Below are 22,512 nucleotides of genomic sequence, written 5' to 3'. Positions count from 1 at the left end.
GTTTGATAGTTGTTTTTAGCTTTGGATGTATTTTTTGTTAATGTTTGTAATTTTAATGAATTGGGTATATGGAAAGCTGGGGCGTTGGTAAAGAATGAATTCGTTTCCATTACGCGTAAAAAGACCCCATTTCAAAAGCACAGAGAAGAGGAGGAAGCAAAGAAAAAGGTATATATCAGTTTATCTTTAATTTGAGCTTCACATTTAGTTGTTATATGGTTTTTATAGATATTTTACTTCTGGTTGTGTTTCCTCACAAAATTCAGAAAGCTGAAGACGAAACAGCTAGCTAGGCTGTATCAGGAATTTGTTGAATCATTTCAAGGAGATGGCCCTCCTGGGTCAAAGACTTTTGTCCGTGGAGGAGTGATTGATCCAAATGCCAAATTAAAGAATGATTCAGAAGGTTAGTATTTCTTATCAGGCTTATGGTTTGACTCCCTTACTCTAACTTGTTGAAGTTAAAGTCAAATATCCCATCAGTTGATAAGTTTTAGACTGGATAAGTGAATAGTTTTCTTTTATTTGAGGGCACATTTAATAAAAGCACGGACCCTTTTTATTCATTCGCGGCAGGTGAAAAGCCCAAAGATGGTGTATCTGTCTCAAAGAAGGGAAGTAGGTAAATAAATGCTTTTGATTGAACCATACTAGTGTGCTAGTGCTCTTCAAAGAGACATCATCAATAGAAAACTGACCTGGTAATGTTAGTTGTAGAGTGACTGTGTAGCCTTGATTGTTTAAGGTTTATGGACTTAGGAAAATAGGGTACATGAAGATGCTGGTACATTGATGTGCTTATATGCTGATACTACAAAAATCCATATCATTAAGTCATTCAAATGTATTTGTTTAACCTAATCTTAAAAACAGTTTTCAAAATTCGAACTAGGCATGTTCTCTAAGATTCAAAAGTTGCAAATGTATTATCTGTCTCTCTGTTTACCTATGTACAAACTATAATCTATTCCTTTCAGAACAGTGGCTGATATCTTATGTTCAGTTCACCATATTGGGAGATACCTTTCTGAAGTTTCAAATGTGGTTGACAATGCTTCCTGGACCATAAATTTGGTTTTGGAAAAAATAATATTTCAATCAATTTTATTTTAATTCGTTTTTTCTTGCTGGAATGTTCTTACGGTGTCCTAGTTATATTTTTCACTTATCCTCATATTGTTTAAGAAGCCACTCATATGATGAAATCTTGGGGGATAACTAATAACTGAGTATTTAATGATTTTGTACCAAAGCTTTTGGTAAAATGATGTCCCTTTTCTTCCCAAAGAACACTGAAACTGATAATTTTTCTGATGTAACTAATTGGATGGTTGATGATAGACCAATCATCTGGCTTTCTTTGTTAGTAAGGATAAATCAGCTCCTCAAATGTGCCTTTTTGTTCTGGGTTCCATGGAAATAATTATTGTTGAATGCTCATTGAAATGTGATCGTGAAAGCTTTTGCATAGAGCAGAACTTACAGAACCTTAAATAAAGTTAGACATATGGCTAGAAATGAAATGAAGTATTGTTTTGTTACAAGAACTTTATCTATAACACCATTTCTGCAGGTATGTTCCATCTTTTATACCTCCTCCAATGTCTGCTAAAGCAAAGGAACCTGAAAAGAAGGTGAATATTTGAGAAGTATGTAGATGTTTTTTGGTGGTTAGTCTGAGGTAGTTTATTTTTGTTAAGTAGTTCTATGGTGCTTGTGTTTTTGCTGAGGGAGGAGGAAAAGCCAAAAGAGAAGGAAAAGGGGAAGCCTCGGAACATAGATAACTTTATGGAGGAGCTGAAGCGAGAGCAAGAGTTGAGGGAGAGACAAAATCAGGAGCGAGAACATTGGCGAGAAGGACGCCATAATGAAACTTCTACTGTTAGTTTCCTTGCCTAGTTGCACTTTCCCAAATTTTGTCGATTTTTTATCTTGTGCCTTAGCTAACCATTCTGCATATGTATACATCATCTTGAATGCACAAATTCATTTGTAAACTGAGGACTATCGCTTCACAAATCTTTTAAGTTGGTGACAATTTCCATGTTCATAATAATATGATGTCATGTCAAGTCTTGTACGTAGTATTAATTTTCCCCATCTCAGGCTCCTACTAGATTTGATGAATTCCCTGATGATTTTGATAAGGCTGGATCATTTGATGATGGTGACCCACAAACTACAAACCTCTATGTTGGGAATCTAGCTCCACAGGTTTGATTGTGGTATTAGTGTAGTTTACAGTTGTTGTAACTGCAGCATTTTATGTCATCGTTTTTTTTCTTCTTTATTTGCTAGGTGGATGAGAATTTTCTTCTTCATACTTTTGGAAGATTTGGGCCTATTGCAAGTGTGAAGATAATGTGGCCGAGGACAGAAGAAGAGAAGAAGAGGAATAGAAATTGTGGCTTTCATGAATAGAGCAGATGGCCAGGCTGCAAAAGATGAGATGCAAGGTATCTTTTGTGCATTTACTTGTGATTTATTTTATCAACTACCTAAAACATATAACCTTTCTCTTATTTACATTCTGACAAGCATGTTTTTGTTCCAGGGGTTGTGGTCTATGAACTTGAATTGAAAGTTGGATGGGGTAAATCAGTTGCTCTACCTTCACAAGCACTGCCTGCTCCACCTCCTGGACATATGGCCATACGAAGAAAGGAGGTTTGTTGCGTTTCCCTGAAAGTCTTGAACTTGTTTCTATTCCTGGCCTATATAATGCCACTGTTCCTTCTCTCGCAGGCTCGCAGCATTTAATTTCAAATTTTAGTGTGATTGGATAGCTTGAGAGCTGCTTGATTTTTCTGTAGGTTTGACAATGAACACTGTTTATTTTTGTTACAGGGATCTACTGTAATCTTATCTGGTCCGTCTGGTCTTCCTGTCACCTCTGTCCCTAGCCAGAACTCTGAATTGGTAAGTTTGTAACCGATTTCCGCTAGCTTCGGCCTTTTCTTCTTATTAGCTATTACTTTTGCAAGAGAGTCTGCATCTTTATCTTCTGTTCTTAATTTTGTTCTGTTGATTACGTGATTTGGACTTGTAGGTTCTCACTCCAAATGTTCCTGATATTATGGTTGTTTATCCTGAGGATGACCATCTCCGCCATGTAATTGATACAATGGCTCTGTATGTTTTGGATGGAGGATGTGCTTTTGAACAAGCTATCATGGAGAGAGGTCACGGGAATCCTCTTTTTAACTTCCTTTTTGATCTCAGCTCAAAGGAACACACTTACTATGTTTGGAGGGTCTACTCCTTTGCTCAGGTTCTACTTCTTGTTTAATTGCATGAATGGACTTGTGCGTCTATTCGTTTCAATATTTTCTCTAATAGTAACAGGAAGGGTTTTTTTTTTTTTTTTTAATTAATGTATCCGTCTTGTCATATCTGCAAAATGATTTTTATGGTTGTGTAATTCCAGGGTGATATGCTGCAAAGATGGCGAACAGAGCCTTTTATCATGATATCTGGAAGTGGAAAGTAGAAAGTGTATTCATTTCTTGTTACTTTGCAAAAGACGATTTTCATGTATTGTTTAAATGGTTTCATTAGTTATCCTTCCACGTCATATCTATGAAATCCTTTTTTGGTCTTCTCCAGATGGCTTCCACCTCCTTTGACGTCAATGAAAAGCCCAGAGCTTGAAAAAGAGCATGGTTCTACCTTCGCTGCAGGGAGAAGCAGGGTACTTGTGTCCTGAAATCTTGATGTATTACTTTTACATTATGGACTGGAGCTTCTGATACGTGTGATACATTTTGGCAGCGTGCGGAAGCTGAAAGGACCCTGACCGAATCTCAGAGAGATGATTTTGAGAACATGCTGCGGGCATTGACGTTGGAGAGGAGTCTGATAAAAGAAGCTATGGGTTTTTCCTTGGACAATGCTGATGCAGCTGGAGAGGTACTGGTGATATCTGAACTTCTCTCAGTGTTCTACTTTTACATCTGTTGTTGCTTTGGAGGCCCCTGTTTCCCGGGCATGGTGGGCTGCTCTATGAATTCAGTTCTCTCAGCCGGTTCGATACTGTGAAATCTATTCAAATACATTTACCATTTAGAAAGTTCGATCACCAGAACTTGGAGTTAATATTTTTGTCATATCATAACTTTTAGTTATTTCTGTAGCCAATAACTTCCTGTCGTATCATAGATTGTTGAAGTTCTGACAGACTCTTTGACCCTAAAAGAGACTCCCATTCCAACTAAAGTTGCAAGGCTTATGCTCGTTTCTGACATTCTTCACAACAGTAGTGCTCCTGTTAAAAATGCTTCCTCATATCGTACAAAATTCGAACCAACATTACCTGATATAATGGAGAGCTTTAGTGACCTATATCGTAGTATAACCCGAAGGATCACTGCTGAAGCCCTTAAGGTATAAGCCATCCATCCATCCCTTTCGTTTCTTCTTTTGCTTCCTTTTTCAAGTATTGTATTGTTTGTCGCTTATCGTTGTCTTTGATTCTTGTAGGAACGTGTTATTAAAGTACTGCAAGTATGGTCAGACTGGTTTCTATTTTCTGATGCATACGTGAATGGGTTGAGAGCAACTTTTCTTAGATCCGGAAACTCTGGAGTGACTCCTTTTCATTCAATTTGTGGAGATCCAGTTCAGGTAGAAAAGGGGACGAGATGTGACGATTTAGTGGATAAAAGTAAGGCCAGCCAATATTCAGCATTGGCAATGGGAAAGAGAGCAGCAACACAAGAGTTAATGAGCCTTCCCCTTGCTGAGCTTGAAAGACGATGCAGGCATAATGGATTGTCCCTTGTTGGTGGTAGAGAAATGATGGTTGCTCGGTTGCTTAGTTTGGAAGAGGCAGAAAAGCAGAGAGGGTATGAGCTAGATGAGGGTTTGAAATTAACTCAAACCCAGTCAAGTTCTGGGGGACATTCAAGTGTGGGATCAGAGCCTGGAGGAAGACTGTCGACATGGAGTCATTTTGGTGGGAATGCACAAAAACAAGAGTCTGCAGCTTTGGCTACAACCATTCCTACTCCGCAGCCTGAGTTAAAAGAAGCTTTTTTAGAAAAGAAGAAAAGTGATATTCCTGCTTTGCCAGCCTCTAAGTGGGCTCGAAAGGATGATGAAAGCGATGATGAGCAGAAGAGAAGTACTACGGATCTGGGGCTAAGCTACTCTTCCTCTGGAAGTGAGAATGCCGGTGATGGTCCTGGTAAGGCCGAGGATGTAGATCCGGCAAATAATGCTTCTGTTTCAACATTACCTGATAGTGGAATGAATGAAGAACAAAGGTACGTCACTCCTCGTGTTCTGTATGGAACACAACTTATGCAATTTTGTAACTAATTCTTAAAAGTTGCCCGTTTGTTTTACAGACGAAAGTTGAGACGTCTTGAAGTTGCTTTGATAGAATATCGTGAATCTCTTGAGGAACGCGGCATAAAAATTCCTGAGGAAATTGAGAGGAAAGTGTCAATCCATCGGAAGCGGTTACAGTCTGAATTTGGTTTGTCAGAATCTAGTGATGGCTCCAGTAATAGTGAGTCCTTACTGCTTACTAGCTTGATATCTTTTCTAAATATATACATATATTTATGTATATATATATAGGATACTCTTTCTATCTTATATAGGAAAATAATAACCACACATACAGGTTTTATTTCGAACCAATTCTGTGCCCAAGAAAAAGTTGAGAAGTACTATTGGTTTTCAATCTCTTAGTGTATGCATGTTTTCTTCACATTGCAGAGAGAACATCCTTAGAGAGAAGAGATGTGCGAGAAGATATTCGTGATTCTTCAAGGAAGAGGAACAGAAGTCTGGGCCGAAGCCAGAGTTCAGAACATAGATCATTAAATAGAAATGATTCTGAAAGAGAGCGGGAAAGATGCAGAGACAGAAGTCACCATATAGAAAATGAGAAGGGAAGAGAGCGCCGCGAGAAGAGTGGAAGCCAAGAGAGAGACGAGCACGGCAGGGATAGAAGCAGAGACAGAGGCAGGAGGGACAGGAGGAGGTTGAATTAAGTTTTTATGCATTCAGTGTTGTTACCTTTCTTCCTCCATAACCAATTTTGCATGTGAATGGATGATTTTAGATTGGATTGCCTTAGCTGTGCCTAAATTCGGTATGCTCCGACAGATGTTAAGAAATTTATAGCTTGGCCATGGGATTTTTCCTATCATTTACCTTTCTTGTGATGAAGAAATTTTTATCTATTTTACAGTGATTTGTACAAAATGTATACATTAGTCAGAATGATCTTCACCTTAAATGAGGGATGTTTCCAGGCAAACGGTACTTTATTTTGAGAAATATCATTTCAAATCAGCCCCTCGCGAAAGTTTGAATGCGATAGCATTGTCGTCTCTTTGTTATCTAATAATCTCAAGTCGGATTGGAGTTTTGGTTTGAATCTGGTCTGTTTGCTCAGTTTGATTGTTATCTAATCCAAATGAGGGATGTACAGATAGCATTGCGGCACTGTAGTCTCTTAAGATTACATAGATTGGACATTGGACACCGAGAGACTATCAAGATACATACATTTACCATGTAAATAATGGCTACTGATCTATCCAATATTTACAACATTCTGATTGCAACCATCATGATTTGTCAGACTAAATCCCTACTAGGTAGAAAAAGACAGTTCTCACCCATATTTGAAGGGAACTCAGGCTGCCTATTCCGTTTTCATGTTTCTCACATTAGAGATCTAATTCCATGTAAACAAAACAGCAAGTTAAAATAAATTACATTTAGGATAAATTTGATGCAACATTATTAGTTCAGAGACTTGGAAACTAGCCTACATATACAATAGAAGCCACCTCGAACATCTCAACTGTTATAAAAATAAAGCACAACCGTTGATAAATGAATCACACAAGACAACATAGGCTAGGAACTCCATATCATCCATTATCAGGTAATAGAAGAAGGCGCCTCCCAGGATCACTAAAGAGTTGTTGGATCGTTTATCACGCCCAAGAAATCATCCTTTATCGTCCCAATGCAGAACTGCAACACAAAACATACAATGTACAATATAAAATCATAATATGTTCTCCAAATAGAGACATCCTAAAACTGAAGTACATGGTTTATATGAAGGGGTAAATAGGTTTATCTGCTCACTACGATCAATTTCAATGGCAAAATTGAAGGGAACCAAGAGATATGGTACAGTGAAAGTGTAAAGTGAAAAACAAGTATGTGAAAGGGGTATACATACAATTTCAGTAGCATCAACTCGAGTACCAATGATCTTTAATCGCACCTCACTGTCTTTTTGAATCTTAACCTGCAATGATGCAAATAACCATATCAAGCAATCTCATAATGTAAAGAGAAGGAATGAAGATGGGCTGTCTCATAATGTAAAGAGAAGAATGAAGATGGGCAGTCTCTAGGATGAAAGCATACCGATCCATCGGAAGTTGTGTAGTTTGGCATGTCTCCAGGCTGGAACTCCATATCATCCGGTATCAACTGAAAACAAAAAAAATAAAAAATCATTTATTATTTCTTCCTATTAAGCTACAAGCTAACATCAATTTTCAAACCTCGAAACTAGAGAAATAGTTATTCGAACTTCAGTCACTTGAATGAGATGCATCTGAATTTATCAATGCAATCATACATGATTACACAAGGACCAAAAACTTACGTGGTTGGAAACAAAAATCTGAACAGGGCCAGCTTCAGCAAAGAAACCCATCTGTAATGAAACAAAAGCCAAGTCAAACAAACACATATATGCACACATTCAGTAAATATAAAAAGGCAAGGACTTACCTTGTTAACCATAGTAACAACAGCTTCCAAGATTTCCCCTTTAAAGGGCCTAAACACCACACATTGATATTTCACGGGAAAGGTGACAAATCCAGTTCCATCTCGAATCAAGCCTTTTCCAACATTCTCTATTCCAGTTATAGCCACGACGAATCCATGCCGACCACTTCACCAAGAGAATAAAATTCGAGTCAATTCACATGATTCGTGACCTTTATTAGTAGAATTCGCTATAAACATTGATTACGTGACCAATTAAATATCTAACCTTCAAAACTAATTCGCCCAAATAGAAAACTGAACAGAAAACCTCAATGAAAGATTTCGATTAACAAGTTTACTGTTTAAAAAATGCGTTTTTTTATTTTAATTTGGTACAATTAAGCTAATTGGAGTTCAAGATGGGTTCTTTTATAAATTTGTAATGGAAAATTATACAAAAATAAAGAAAAAACCTGCAGGTTCCTTCCACATCTTTCATGAGCTTAGAGACAAGGTTTTCGCGGAGGTTCCGACCAAAGTGACGAGGATGTAATTGCATATTCCTCTCTAACACAATGTGGAAAAACATGATTTTGTCTATCGCTTGGTCTTAGGGTTGAAGAGAAATTAAGAACGCTGATGCAGAGTAAACAATGACAATAACCTTGAAAATTCATGCACCGCTTCTTTATTTATAGAGGTGTCGTGGGCTGGAATTCCACTTGGAGCCCAAACAGATAGAAAAAACCCAATCATGTTTCTCATCCTTAATGTTTCAGCTAAACGTCTTTCTAGTCCTAAATATTAAGGTTCGACATTGGTGACTCGTTATTTTCAAATATCGTTATCGGTGTGGTTTATATTAGTCTTGCTGAATTTTTTTTCTTCTTATAAGATAATAGAACTTTTTCAATTTGTCTCAATTATAATTCAATTACAAATTTTATTGTCAAATCAACATCCGACACATGTTGTTTTATTAACGAATGGTAATTTAACATATGTATATAAGAATTTTGAGTTTAATTAGATTTCAAGTTACAATTTTAAGTCAATAATATTATTTTTTTCCTTTTCTAATTAGGAAATCAAAATACAATAAAAACATAATGATTCTTAATAAAATTCTACCATTTCCTTTTTTCTAATATAATAGTTTTATTCCTAATCAATTTTCTATCTATTATTTTAAAAAAATCCTAATAAAATTATAATATACTATATATTTTTTTTAATTTTTTTATTAAACAATTTTTCCTAATAAAAATTTATTATATATTTTTTTTCTATTCCTAATTTTAAATTTTTTTTTCTATTCAAACGGACATATTGTTAAAAAAATTATTCCTAATCAAATAATAATATATTATTACTTTTTAATTTTTTTATTAAACTATATTCCTAATTTAAAACTTTGAGTTTAATTAGGTTTCAAATTATAATTTTAAGTCTATGATATTATTTTTCCTATTCTAAGGAGGAAATCAAAATACAATAAAAACATATTCCTAATAAAATATATTTTTTTCTACTTTTCTTATTTGACAATATTTTCTAATTAAAATGCATTATATTTTTTTCTATTCCTAATTAAAACGGACACATCTTCTTCTTTTCCTATTCAAATGGACATATTGTTAAAAAAAATTATTCCTAATCAAATTAAAATATATATTATTATTTTAAATTTTTTTATTAAACTATTATTCCTATTCGCTATATTTTTTTTTTCTATTATTAATTAAAACGGACATATCTTATTTTTCAAACAAAATAAATTTTTAATTCTAATAGGATAGTAGATTTTAAAATAAAATCAAAATAATTATATTTAATTTAAAGTTAAAAGAATTTTTTTTATATAATATTTGACATAAATTTAATAATTTTTAATGCAAATAATTATTATATTTTTTTTAAAATATATTTAAATTATTTATTTTTAAAGATACGCCGTCCAATGGATGGGGATACTGATTAGTTTTTTATTAAAACTTATTTATTAAGAAGAATAAAATTAATTAAAAATCACTTGCTTTTTCTTTTTCATTTTTTAATTCGTAGAATATATGATTTTCTCTTTTAATTTTGTAGAATATATGGTCAATTTTTCTTTCCAGTTTTGATTATGAAGCATCGAAATGAGGAAAAAATTAATGGGAGCATAATTTCATCTTTTAGAAATCAAATAAAACTTATTAATCAAATTATTTAACTAAATTGTGACATGTGATAGAAATTTTCCGGAATAGACATAGATAAATTGTTTATTTTAAAATAATTATTTATTTCCCTCCCAAACTTTTTAATCGTACAAATTTTTAATTCTTCTTTAAAATCATTCCCAAACTAAGCAGCACTTGTACCAATCAAAAACTTGTGTTCCCAAATTTTGATCTTTTCCGATTAAAAATTGATAGAACTAAACCCATTTAAAGTTCAAACTAATTTAATAACTCTTGTCCTTCATTCACAGTAACATATTGTTGATTTTTGTTTAGAAAAGTAACAGATTTTTAATGAAATTGGCTAAAAAAATATCAAAATGAAAAGAAAAGCAAGACACATGTATAACATCTTCTAAAAATTTATAGAAAAAATCGACTTTGCTGAAGATAAAATCATGAAAAGAAGCAACACAAAACAATGCCGAAAATATTTAACGAATATATCGATTCAAATAAAGAAAACAGTAATTGAGCATCCGGAGAGAGTTAAGCTATACATTTAGGGAAGCACCAAGACGGGATTGACCAGACTATAGTGGAAATTGTCTGAGTGAGAGAAAAGGGGTTCAACACTGTCATCCGCCAAGTTGGAAACATATATGGAGAGAGACTGTTCAAGCCTTTGTATATTGCATCATTCCAAAACTGGAATCTTGCATCAAGTAAACACATCACACATACAATACAAATATCGGATCATATTGGCACTGTGAAATTCTGAGATCAAACGATTTCTTTACTTGCCTAATTCGACCATTCTCATTTCACATAAATTAAAATGTAGTATTCGATTGTGCCTAACCCCAACATGAGATATTGTTAGGTAGAGTAGATGCGATAACTAACTTCAATTGCTTGCAAAATGGTAATAGTAGAACCTAACAGCAAAATTGGTCTATTTCAAAAGCAATTGGTATATGAATTCCCTAATAGCTCCTTAGAAGCTGCACTTGGACAAAACATTCATTCCAATGACTTGGGGTTCATCCAAAGTTATAGCTTACAACAACATTCAGACAAGTGAAGCTCTTTCCTTTATATCCAGTCCAGCTATGGGGTTTTGTGTTTCAAAATTCAATTCATATGTAGTAGTAACGAATCAATGACAAATTACGCACGAAATTGCCTTCATCTAAATTCAGCATAACAAGATACACAAGCCAAAGTTTATTGATTGAAATGATATGATATGATAATACCACCAGTCAATTACAACACAAGACTCGGCAAATCAAGCAAAATTACAGATTCAAGTGACAGACAACATGACAAATTCCCAGATTACACGGAAGAGTTATTTGAAGCTAATTTAAGTAGATATAGTTTGAAATCTAACAAGTGATATATCGGCCAACAACCGGGTACTTAGCTTCGAACTTCTTCTCCCAATCATTAAGGACGGTGATCTCCTTCTCGGTGAGGCCATCGAGATTAGGGGAGATGTCTTCATCATTCTTGCTCATCTTCGCCAGAGCTCTGCTCGCGTCTTTTCCGGCGAACATCTCGTAGGACCCACCTGGACCGTAGAAGGAGCTCCCGGATGTCACGTCGAACACGCGGCCTTTCACCGATATGTATATCGGCGTCGGTTGGTTCTTGCCGTTGTACTGGCTTAGCTTCTCAGCTGTAAATTCCTCCATTGATTTGATTTTTGTTTGTCAGAAAGATAGATTGTTGTTGTGTGTGTGAATGTTTCACTTAATTGAGATATCACATTTTTATAGGGATGAGATTCAACGGAAGGGAACTATCAATCGAGTATTGGTATCGTGACACGTGTACTTAATAAAAATGCTTTAATAAATTGAATTTAAAAAATGACACCACGTTTTAATATTTTAAAGTTTGAGAGATCTACAGCTAAGTTTTAGAGATCTACAGCTAAAGACTATTCCGTATCTCAATATATATCTTTTTTTTCCGTAAAAAACATATAATATATTTTAATTTAAATTATAAATAAAAATTATTTTTAGACAAAATAAAAAAATCTAAAAGGACGGAAGGAAAATAATATAGTCTTCTTGACATTAATAAAATGAAATAAAATTCCTTCAATGAATTCCACGCATTAAAAGAAAATGTAAGCTCTGAATAATTCAACTTTAGCGCTACACCATAACAATACATTTTGATTTGTTTTTCTAGGTTTATCAAAATGGTACTATGATACAATACAATGTCCAGAAACAAAAAACGAAAACAATCTTAAGCTTCATTAACTCCCCCTAATTGTGTCTCCGTGGTAATCGAGCTAAGGATTTGCAGAATGAAAGATACCTCCACCGGAATATTCAACCTCCTGCGGATAAGAAAATCGAGAGGAATTTAGAAAAGGTGATACCTTGAATGATCCCTAACTGAGATTGGAAAAAGAAGAGAGGAAAATGAAACAAACCGGAGCAGGAGACAAAGATGAAACCCAATCTGATGCGTGTGTTGGAAGAAGTCCCAATGTGTTAAGCTGCAAAAATAAAATAAAAATCAAAGTTTTATTACATCAAACCATAATAAGAATATATTCAAATAATTTGTCGTTATCACAAAGGTTGGCATCTGACCTTCCAAACACCAAGCGCTAAACCACCCAAGTTAAGGGCGATGAAGAGCAACTTAGGCGCATTCAGATCAACTCTACTGTCCTTGTAAGGCTCAAAAACTGCATTATCAGATTAACATTATCGTATGTCAACCTTAAACGACAAGCTTTTATGTTCCCAGCAGAGATGAACAAAGAAATCAGGCAAGAAACAGGTATCGATGCAAGTTTATAAGTCCAAATACAAGCAACAGATCATAATGATAAAAGGAGATTGCGATTGCGAGAAACCGGAATAAGAGGCTAAAATATGAAGGTGATGGCCTAATAATAGAGAGAAGGCTTACCCTTCCCAACACCCTGAAGAGCAGTTAATGGCTGAAGAAGAGCTGAGAATGTAATACCAATGCTAAAGAGATGCACTGTACTCCCAGCCATCCACATCATAAAACCCATCATCATCAAATTCTTGAAAGGAGCCTGTGCCACTTCCCAGGCTTTCTGTACGACAGAAAGGAATGAAATTTAATTACTTACAAGGTCATTTATATCTATTAGGAAATACTTAAATCAGCATAAAGCATGTAAACTTTTTTTAATGAAATACACTTGTACAAGCACGTGTTGTGAAAACATGCCAAGATAACATAATAAAAAAGTATACTGTTTGATATCAGACAGATGATGTGGAACAAGAGCTCAGACCAATGGAATTTTTTAAGGCTGGTGCAAGAGGAAAACCATAATTCAACTAAAATGTATCACCAGATGTGAGCACTAGCAGAGCTAAATTCACTTGCAGGACAATCAAACTTATTTTGGAAACTTAAATCCTCGAGGTTGCAGATGCTAGAACAAAGATGGGACGGTTTTACAATCAATTTAACATTCAGCTCTCGTCTTCAGATGCTTGGGAAAACTATACCCAAAATCGAACATATCTTATACGCCAAGCTTTACTTCAATTCAAGACCGAACTGTTTCAGCCAATAGCCAGTAAAGAGAGGCAACTAACTTGTGCCACAGCTCTTCAAGGACAAACAAGCAGGGCCTGGCTTCACTATTCACTTCTCACTCTTTATAGCAAGCACAAATGACACATATGGGGTTCGTACTGTACACATGGCTGCCCCTTCCTAAGATCAGGTAGCCCTTACAAGACATCATGCAGCTAGATTTAAAATCTCCCCATTTGACTTCCATTAACAAACAGTCCAATACTCGAAACAAATGAATCTAACTAAGACATCATGCAGCTAGATTTAAAATCTCCCCATTTGACTTCCATTAACAAACAGTCCAATACTCGAAACAAATGAATCTAACTAAGGAGTAACTATTTTTATCCCTTCTCTTTTCCGTTCACTTACTTGTTTAGTACCAAACGAACCAACAAAAACAATCCTAAAACAGAAAGAAAAGAAAAAGAAGAAGAAACCTGAGATTTCCAATTAGATTCGGCGTCCTTCTTCTGACGGCTGACAGTGGAATCATCCTATTGAAATCCGATTAAACAGAATTGAAAAAAAAAATGAGCTTTCTATAATATTCGAAGCAAAATACGAAACTGAATCCATAATTGAAGATCAAAAAAGATGAAGAACCTGATCCTGAGTGGATCGAGTGAAGCCAGGAGGATCAGGAATCTCGCGCGAAGAATTAGAAGTTGAATTGTCAGTGAATTCAACAGCCCACCTTCTTCCCCAACCCATCACTGCTTTTCCTTTCTCCATCGATTGATCGATCAAATCAAAACAATGATTTTTTCTTTTTCCGCTAACGATACAAAAGCTCAACTGTTGTCTGTTTTTTTGTACTGATGATGTTGTAGTGGTGGTTAGCTAGAAGCTTTCTTCCAATTCGAATTGACCTGACTATACAGCTTATAGGCCCAAGTCAACGGCCTATACGGTTAAATGGGCCACATCGAATGAGGCCCAATTCATATTGATTGTGGAGCGAGTGCGACAGAGACAGAAACTTGAACCTTACGTTACTTGTAACAAAATCAACTCTTAACAATTTTTGAAAAGACTGCTTAGTTCATTTACTTCTATTCATAAATCAAAATACGAAAGGTCAGACAAACAGGTAAACTTGAAATACCGAATTACAAAGTGCAGTATACTATTTTCGTCGCAGTCTCGGGGTTACACTAGAATATGTTCTTAAACTGGTAGTAACTAGTAAGCTTGATGAACTGTGGACCTAATTTCTTGGTCCTTCTACTATACTCTTTTCTATTCTATTTAGTTACAGACCATAGCTTCCTATAACTTCAGACATTATCCCTCCTACGAATTCTGTTTCAAAATTTGTCGGCGACATTAGCTATTATAAACCCTGCAAAAACCTTGATTCCAAGAAGAAAAGAACTAGTCAAGGGAAGGGAGATTCCATTCTGGATAATAGGTGAAGTCAAGATTTACTTGAGATGCTGAAAAAACATATACCTGAATGCATCCAACAATGTAGATAACAGAGTAATGCCGACCATGTATAATCATGTCAGCTACCATCGCCAAGGGAATTGTTAAGGACATGCCTAGTGTTGCGACTAAAGGAGTTGTCCAAACCACGGAAACGGCCCTGTATCACCACGTTTACATCAGCAAGACAATAGAATTGGAAACATTAAAATATTCGGCAAGTTTATGGTGTTTAAATACCAAAAGTAGTCTGATAGAACACTCCCCACGAAGCCATTGAACACTACAACTTCAGCAGTAGATATAGATTGCGGAAAGCTGAAAGGTGGTTCAATGCCAACAGCACTAAGAGGCCAAACTGCAATGAAGGAAATCATATAAATAAGGCCAGGCGAATAAATAAATAAAAGAACTACGAATGACCTAATTTTTAAAACATGAAATGAAGTTTCATATTACCAAGCCACCAAAGGCCAACTATGGTGAATAGACCAATGTATCCGAAGACTTTTTCAACATGAAGCTTTTCTTCATCTGAACCAGCAAACTTCTTCAGCAACACTACACTAAATCATATAATGTTCAGAAACAAATCGGAAAGAAAAAAGGAAATGATCATACACGGTAAGTAAGAGGAAATCCTAGCCGAGTTAGCCTACCGGTAAATAAGGCATATGAAACTGCTGAAAGAAGTCCAAAAATGTCCCCAATGATGGTATGCCATCTAATACTTTGCATAGAAAAACAACAAAATATGATACAAAAGTATCACCATATGGCCTTTTTTCGTTTTAGACAGATGGGAAACCGAAAAGGACTATAAAACTTACTCAGATTCACTCAGACTTTCGTCTTGAGCCCAAGTTTTACCCAAAGTTGTCATGGCAACACCAGCCATGCTGACAAAAACAGCAACCACTTTTGCAACATTGATAGAGTCCTTACCCAGAAGAGCTCCGAAGAGAAGTGTAAAGAGGCTCGACATAGAAGCCAGGACTGTAGTACTTGCAACACTAGTATTTGCTAGGGCAGAGTTCGATAAATACTGCACATTTCATAGAAGTTGTGTCATTTTAAGATTGTTTGATTTCATTCAATACATACACAATTTTCATCATAAAAAGGAATGTCATTACCTCTGTGGTGAACCAAATAGGAGCAAGATATAAACTAAACATGGCGATTCTTTGCGGAGTAAGTTCGTATCTGTTTTCAAGCAAGGGAACATCATCTACATCCTCCAATTTTGGTGCCAAAGGTAGTCCTTCTTCTCTTTCACTGAGATCATTGTTATTGCCTCTTAAAGGAATATGATGAGACGAGCCGGAGACACAATCTTTAAAAAATGCCACAGGTAGGTAGACGACCATCATAGACACGCCCAGATAAGTGAGAGCAAATGGCTGTTTGTAGCTTTCAAATATTCTCTGCATCACATTTTCCGTCCAAAAAATTACTTACAGTTAAGAGGTGTATTCTAATAACATGATATAAATTGTCGAAATAATCAACTAACAAGTAATTGCAGCCATTTGAAGATAACAAAAACATGTTTGGAGTGAAGATGAGTTTAACACTCAAATATGATAGAATAGAATGAATGAATAAACATAGATAGAACAGAACCTGAGTAATCTCGGCAGAGGCAACCCAAATGAAGACGACAGTGGTAATCAACGCTAATCCTGCCTGGTATCTCCAACCCATGTCAAAAAAACTCCAACCCAGAATCTAAAAACTGAAACTTTCTCAATCCTTGAAAATCAAATGATAAAGAAAAAATATTCCAAATACTATAAAAAGGTTCCCACTTTCATTTTTCTTGAAAGACAGACTACTGTTTATACTAAAATGTTGGATTTGATAGTATAAAAAACGGATTGATTTTGCCGTTGTAGTTTCCAACGAGGAGCCAGCCAGGACAGGAGGATGGTGAAAAGTAACCGATCGAGGTTGTGGTGAGTTTCGAGGCGTTATGTTACGCTGTTTGTCATTGTTGTTGTCGCAAGATAGTGACAAGTGTGTGAGTGGAGATGCATGTGGCTCTCGTTTTCTTGCTTACATGGGTCCCACACAATCTTCGCCCCGTTTCATTCTCTTTTTGTTTTTTCAATCGTACTTGCTCACTTTACTGTATATGGCCTGTAATTTAGGATCGATCAAGACGATATTTTTTATAGATCTCTCCAGGTACTTCAGACGATATTTTAGTGAATCGACCTTAGTTCGTAGACATTATCCTTTTATTTCGATTAAAAAATACTACTAGGTATTTTCAAAAAAGAAAAAGAAAATTATTATTTCTTTCGAAATAATTATTATTTTTTCTATATAAATTATATATGAAATGTGATATTTCATTAGGGACGGAAGTAGTACTGAATATTAAATAATGTAATTTTATTTTTAAGCTGAGTTTGTATGTTTTTACTTAATATAGCTACTAGCTGTGTGTTTAACTAGAATTTTGTTGTAATTATTATTTGAAAAAATTATATTTGATATATAATTAATGAGTAACATATAAAAAATTTCTAAAAATAAAATTATAACATATAACAAAATATATTAAAAATTATGAATGTAAATAGTAAAAGTATTAAATAAAGTTTTATTTTTTTCATAATCGTTCATCAAATATTTGATGACATTCAAGTCAATAAAATTCAGTTGTGTTGTTAATATCGTACGAATTTAAATATATATTTTTTAGGAAAATGTTAATCAAAATAGTTACATTGTTCAAAATTGAAAAAACATTTTTCTCAAAAAGCTGCCTGAGTTGGATTAACTGAAATAGCTACCTGAGTTTTAACATGGTATGGTCCATTAGGTTTGTTCACTAATCTGTTTTATGCATATGGCGATTCTTAAGAAGTTATGCTCCTCGATTGTGTTTAAGTCAGTATAAGGAGTTTTCGTGTCAGTGAAGAAATCTCCTTTTTTTAAAGAAAAATTGGAAGGATTGGATTCTAAAGAACTTCGTTTTTCTAGTTAATGCTCTATTGTAAATCAATATCAAACAACTCAATTAATTTTTCACTAATGATAGCATGATTTTTGACTGCCACGTGTCAATTTCTAAAACTATATATTTTTTTAAGATTTTTGACACATGATAAATTATGATTAATTTATGTGTTTAACATTCTACTTTAACAAATATCTTGTAGCTAGGTGAAAATTGTCAATGGAAAATTTTCAAAGAAATTTCTATTTCTGCATGCTAGCTAGTTTAATTTACCCCTGTTTCGTTGGATTTTATTTTAATTTATTGTAATTTTATGTTCCTTCTACTCTAATGAACATTGTTTCATGTCATCTCCAATGGCTAGCTACGTTGCATCCAGTTAATACATATGCTAGTGTTATTTTAATCAAACCAATATCATAATGAAGACTAAAACTCACTCAACCATGATTTCACAGATCGACAATTAATGACTTAATTCAAACCATAATAATTAAGCAATGTATAAAGCAGAATCTTGAAATTTGCTATGACCATGATATTTAGTAACAACATTTGAATTAACACTTGAGCATTTGTCCAGATTTTGATATTATACAAAACATATTTCGCATTACAAAGAGTTAATTAGAAACAGATTAAACTAGAATCAATAAATCCATTCAAGTTTTACAATTACACTCTTAATCGATCGTCTAGGATCTTCTACATACAAAAGGGCTGTCTAGGATCTTCTACATACAAAAGGGTGATTCAACAGCCCCGATACCGATGATCTCTTACTTGAATCTTTTTGCAAGCAACACCCGATGAAGTCCCGCAACTCGTCTGAAGCTCCTTCCGGCAATACCGGCACGTCTCCGAAGCAAATCGCACACATCAGCGTAGCAAAATCAGGACTTAGACCTTTGGGTAGAAAGGGATAGTGACCCAAATAGAGTTCGAACAAGTTACCCCTAGACTCCATATATTTTCTGCGTAGAAGCCGCCGTGCGAACCCGGGTCGAATCTTTCCGGACTCATATAAGCGCAAGTACCCACATAAGAATCACATCTATCAAGTTTACGAGACAGAATCTTGCTTACGCCAAAGTCGGCAATCTTAACCGTATCAATCTTCTCGTAGACTAACAAATTCACGGGCTTTATGTCTCTATGAACTATTAACTTGGAATGCAAGTAACTCGATCCTTTGAGTGCTTGACAAGCAATTTCCGATCGAGAGAGTAGACTCTTCAAGATTCCCGGAATTCTTCTTTAGTACTGCGTCTAGGGAACCTCCGTCCATGTACTCCATAAGGATAGAAATATCTCCATTAACTTCATAAACGGCGTTACATTGAATCATGTGTTGGGAGTCGGGCACCGCGAAGAATTTCGATCTCGCGACGAATACTAGAAGAAGTCGAGACGTCGTCATGAACAACTTTCAATGCATAGACTTGGGGGGTCTTCTTATGTTTGACTTTGTAGACTGTCCCGCCCTTACCGTGACCGAGTACATGCAACTTTTCCAAATCATCACTTAACACGATATTGTTGTTGTTCTTATTCAGGCCGACGACTTTGGCGGCGATCGTAGCAGGCTGTGATATGGAAGAAGGCCTAATGTTGTCAAAGAAAACCGGCGTCGTTTCGAGATGTCGAGCTGAGGTTTGATCTTGTTCTCCTTCAAGCATACTTGGGGAATAGCTATTGCTGCCACCATAACTAACCTATTGAGATATCGAGAGAGTTTCTAGGTTTTTAGTAGTACCGTATAATAAATCCTAGTTAGCCTATTAGGGTTCTTTATATAGTGCTATAGTAATTCCTTGTTGGCCACATAAACGTCAACTCCACTTTTACGCTATATATTTTCCTATTGATTTTTTTTCCTAATAAGAGAAAATAAATAAAATAAAATTACAAGTTTGGCTTAAATTGTGTCTGAATTCTGAACTATAGGAAATAAATTAAGTTAGCCTTTGATTAATATATGTATAAGAATTTATCTGAATATATTATTTTATCTATTCTACCTTCAACAATTATATAAAGTTCAGCCAACCAATGCGTAACCTAATTGATTATGCATTTTTTCATCGGGAGGATATGGGCTCGACTTTATGGAAGAGCGGATTTTGAGACATGGTTTTGACTCTAATGAAGAACGAGTTTTGGATGAGTAGTTTGTAATAGGAATTAATATATATATATATATAAAGTTCATTTACTAATTACTTTGACATTTTTTTATGAAAATATTCTCTTCAATTAAATATTTTACTAGACTCGTAAATAGTAATATCTTAATTTATTTCACTAATAAAATATATAATAAGAATATCTTAATTTTCTTTTTTATGGCAGAATATTTTAATTTTGATTCTTCATATTATCTACAAGGTATCTTTTGACTTTTAAGACGATATTCATAATAAAGAGGTTTCAAACTATTCATATCATATTTTCGAGACTCACCCTCTCTTTTCTAAACACAAATGCATTGTGCTCCTGCCAAATAAAATAAACAATGATGGCCATCATAAGTGTCCGAAGTCCAACCAATTTTGATTTTTCCCTTGCTCTTTTAGTGAGCCAGATCACTCCATGATTTAATACAAAAAGTCTACGATTGATGTTGCAAATAGACACGACATTTTTCGAAAGAAACTAAAAGAAACTACAAGCAAATTAATAGATGATTCAATGATTCATCTACAACACCACACAAAAAAAAAATATGCAGCATAAGGACAAATGCCTCACACAATCTAGTTTTTACAGCTAGACTAAACAACCAACTTCTTCTGGCATAGAGGATCATATCCAGAGGAGATGCAGTATTTACCCAATGAGTGGGCACTCCACATTATACAATTATAATGATCATTAATTAAAGATCAGCACAGTTGAACCATGTTCCAAACTTCAACTAATTCAGACAACATAGAACTAGGAGTAACCATTGACTATTGATAGGCCTGCTCACGAGCCGGTTTGGGCCGATTCCGATTTAATAAATTGGCGGTTCAAGGTCATGATCCTGCTATTAATCGATTCTTAGGCGGTTTCGGACCGGTTCGATGAACTGAATTCTAAGACGGTCCTGGGCTGATTCCGGTTAGTGAAAAATTTGAACCATACATGAACCATTCACATACGGTTCAGGTTCGTTTTATGACCGGTTCAGTATCGGTTCAGGTTCAAATTTTTTTTTATTTTATTTTTTATTTAAGTCATTATTTAAATATTTTTATTGTATTTTAATAAAATTTAAGAAATATTTATAAAAAATTATAAGTATTTGATATTTAGTGATAAAAGAATGTATTATTTTTTATTTCTGTGAACAGGTTTTAAAAACGATTGAAAATCCAGTTCATGAATCGATCCGGTCCAAATATGAATCGTTGATTACACAGTTCCATAATTAACAAACCGGCTTGATCCTTAGTGTCACCAGAATTGATCGATTAGATTCAAAATTTGATCAAGACCGATTTCAGTTCGGTTCAACGTTCGAATCGGCCATGAGCAGGTCTAACTATTGGCCAAGAAGTCACCACATGAATATCTTTCTTGATTCATGCACCATTAAAATCAACCGTGTGTGAATCTATTAGAAATTTACCTTAAACTAATGGATCAAATAAAAATTAAAGATTTAATATCTTTTGTTGATAGTTATTTTCTAGCATAAATGAAAGAAAAAAAGGTTCAAAACTATGAGTTTTTATTTTTGCATTACACATTTCATTTAAATATTTTGAAATTAGAAAGAAAAAAAAAAAAAGACAATTACCAAAATTTGCACCTAAGAAATTAGCGTAGACTTTTTTTAAAAAGAATAAGAATTATTCATCAAAACATGACTGCAGTTCAGCTTTTAGCATTTTGAACCATGGAGAAATTGTAAAAATTAAAACATAAAATAAAACATTACTCGTAAATTTTCCGGTTATGATCCATGATCTATTGACATATTCCTGATGGGGTCTCAAGAGGTTGATCGGATATGCAATCCACTCTTCGTAGATATTAAAATAGACAGCATATTTAATACCGTCTCTACTTGTGATCTTTCCTACCCACCAACCATCTCTATCATATGCATCTACATTCATCATTTCTTCATAATTATCCATTGGAATATTTGGTGGTGTAGGACGAACATCTTCAGCTGCAACACTATCAAATAAAGATTTTGTTTCATCCTCTTCGTCTACGAAATTTTCATATTAAATACAATACGAAATATTTTGATTTCTTGCCCTCACTATTGCTGACCAATATGATCCTCGAAATCCTTCATTCCTGCTATGTACTTCAACTCGATCATAACGTTGGAATGCCATTGAATATCAAGAAAAATAGAATAAAAATTCGAAAGTAAATACTTAAATTCTTTGGGGTGTGTGTTTGAAAATGACATTTGAACATTTTTATAACAAAATCTGGTCATGATTCAAAAAAAAAAAAAATCTGGTCATGAGTCAAACAAGAACTTATGGGAACTATTATTGTTTAGATTACAACAAATGTTCTTTCTTAAAAAATTGGATTTGTTAGTATTGGGATTTTGGGGACTTTTTTGGAAGTATA

At 34.6% G+C, this 22,512-nt stretch overlaps 4 protein-coding genes and 2 pseudogenes across 4 annotated transcripts; 1 reads left to right on the top strand and 5 right to left on the bottom strand.

The window, feature by feature from the left end:
• Positions 1–2,361: 2,361 nt before the first annotated feature.
• Positions 2,362–6,002, top strand: LOC139883710 (protein RRC1-like; annotated as a pseudogene).
• Positions 6,003–6,936: 934 nt separating this feature from the next.
• Positions 6,937–8,347, bottom strand: LOC139883712 (DNA-directed RNA polymerase II subunit RPB7). The gene is made up of 6 exons (XM_071867850.1): positions 8,232–8,347; positions 7,777–7,942; positions 7,649–7,699; positions 7,405–7,470; positions 7,214–7,282; positions 6,937–6,999 (listed from the first exon to the last, which is right to left on the bottom strand). Exons 1-6 carry the CDS (start codon positions 8,345–8,347, stop codon positions 6,937–6,939), a joined length of 531 nt encoding a protein of 176 aa, XP_071723951.1.
• Positions 8,348–11,317: 2,970 nt separating this feature from the next.
• LOC139883702 (probable steroid-binding protein 3) lies at positions 11,318–11,626 on the bottom strand. The gene has a single exon (XM_071867841.1). It carries the CDS (start codon positions 11,624–11,626, stop codon positions 11,318–11,320), a length of 309 nt encoding a protein of 102 aa, XP_071723942.1.
• Positions 11,627–12,240: 614 nt separating this feature from the next.
• On the bottom strand, positions 12,241–14,258 carry LOC139883701 (uncharacterized). The gene is made up of 6 exons (XM_071867840.1): positions 14,130–14,258; positions 13,964–14,020; positions 12,873–13,026; positions 12,548–12,645; positions 12,385–12,450; positions 12,241–12,288 (listed from the first exon to the last, which is right to left on the bottom strand). Exons 1-6 carry the CDS (start codon positions 14,256–14,258, stop codon positions 12,241–12,243), a joined length of 552 nt encoding a protein of 183 aa, XP_071723941.1.
• A 575-nt stretch (positions 14,259–14,833) lies between these two features.
• LOC139883711 (uncharacterized vacuolar membrane protein YML018C-like) lies at positions 14,834–16,661 on the bottom strand. Its single transcript, XM_071867849.1, has 8 exons — positions 16,581–16,661; positions 16,091–16,381; positions 15,785–15,999; positions 15,614–15,684; positions 15,414–15,515; positions 15,195–15,312; positions 14,979–15,114; positions 14,834–14,878 (listed from the first exon to the last, which is right to left on the bottom strand). The coding sequence occupies exons 1-8, from the start codon at positions 16,659–16,661 to the stop codon at positions 14,834–14,836; spliced, it is 1,059 nt and encodes a 352-aa protein (XP_071723950.1).
• Positions 16,662–18,649: 1,988 nt separating this feature from the next.
• LOC139883698 (mitogen-activated protein kinase kinase 7-like) lies at positions 18,650–22,249 on the bottom strand (annotated as a pseudogene).
• Between the last annotated feature and the right edge of the window lie 263 nt (positions 22,250–22,512).

The sequence above is a fragment of the Rutidosis leptorrhynchoides genome, unplaced genomic scaffold (assembly GCF_046630445.1).
Source record: "Rutidosis leptorrhynchoides isolate AG116_Rl617_1_P2 unplaced genomic scaffold, CSIRO_AGI_Rlap_v1 contig438, whole genome shotgun sequence".
NCBI classification, from domain to species: domain Eukaryota; kingdom Viridiplantae; phylum Streptophyta; class Magnoliopsida; order Asterales; family Asteraceae; genus Rutidosis; species Rutidosis leptorrhynchoides.
The sequence above is the reverse complement of the archived record's forward strand: the minus strand, read 5'-3'. Positions and strand labels throughout refer to the sequence as shown.

Excerpts from the sequence above, each read along its gene's own strand:
- LOC139883701 (XM_071867840.1), bottom strand. The coding sequence starts at position 14,258 with ATGGAGAAAGGAAAAGCAGTGATGGGTTGGGGAAGAAGGTGGGCTGTT. Across the intron at positions 12,646-12,872 it reads TCTTCAGGGTGTTGGGAAGG|TTTTTGAGCCTTACAAGGAC; the intron begins GTAAGCCTTCTC and ends CTGATAATGCAG. Across the intron at positions 12,289-12,384 it reads CATCTTTGTCTCCTGCTCCG|GAGGTTGAATATTCCGGTGG; the intron begins GTTTGTTTCATT and ends TCTTATCCGCAG.
- LOC139883712 (XM_071867850.1), bottom strand. The coding sequence starts at position 8,347 with ATGTTTTTCCACATTGTGTTAGAGAGGAATATGCAATTACATCCTCGT. Across the intron at positions 7,943-8,231 it reads GATGTGGAAGGAACCTGCAG|TGGTCGGCATGGATTCGTCG; the intron begins GTTTTTTCTTTA and ends CTCTTGGTGAAG. Across the intron at positions 7,471-7,648 it reads AGATTTTTGTTTCCAACCAC|TTGATACCGGATGATATGGA; the intron begins GTAAGTTTTTGG and ends TTTTGTTTTCAG.
- LOC139883702 (XM_071867841.1), bottom strand. The coding sequence starts at position 11,626 with ATGGAGGAATTTACAGCTGAGAAGCTAAGCCAGTACAACGGCAAGAAC.
- LOC139883711 (XM_071867849.1), bottom strand. The coding sequence starts at position 16,661 with ATGGGTTGGAGATACCAGGCAGGATTAGCGTTGATTACCACTGTCGTC. Across the intron at positions 16,000-16,090 it reads CTATTTGGTTCACCACAGAG|TATTTATCGAACTCTGCCCT; the intron begins GTAATGACATTC and ends TGAAATGTGCAG. Across the intron at positions 14,879-14,978 it reads ACATTGTTGGATGCATTCAG|GTTTTTGCAGGGTTTATAAT; the intron begins GTATATGTTTTT and ends CTTGGAATCAAG.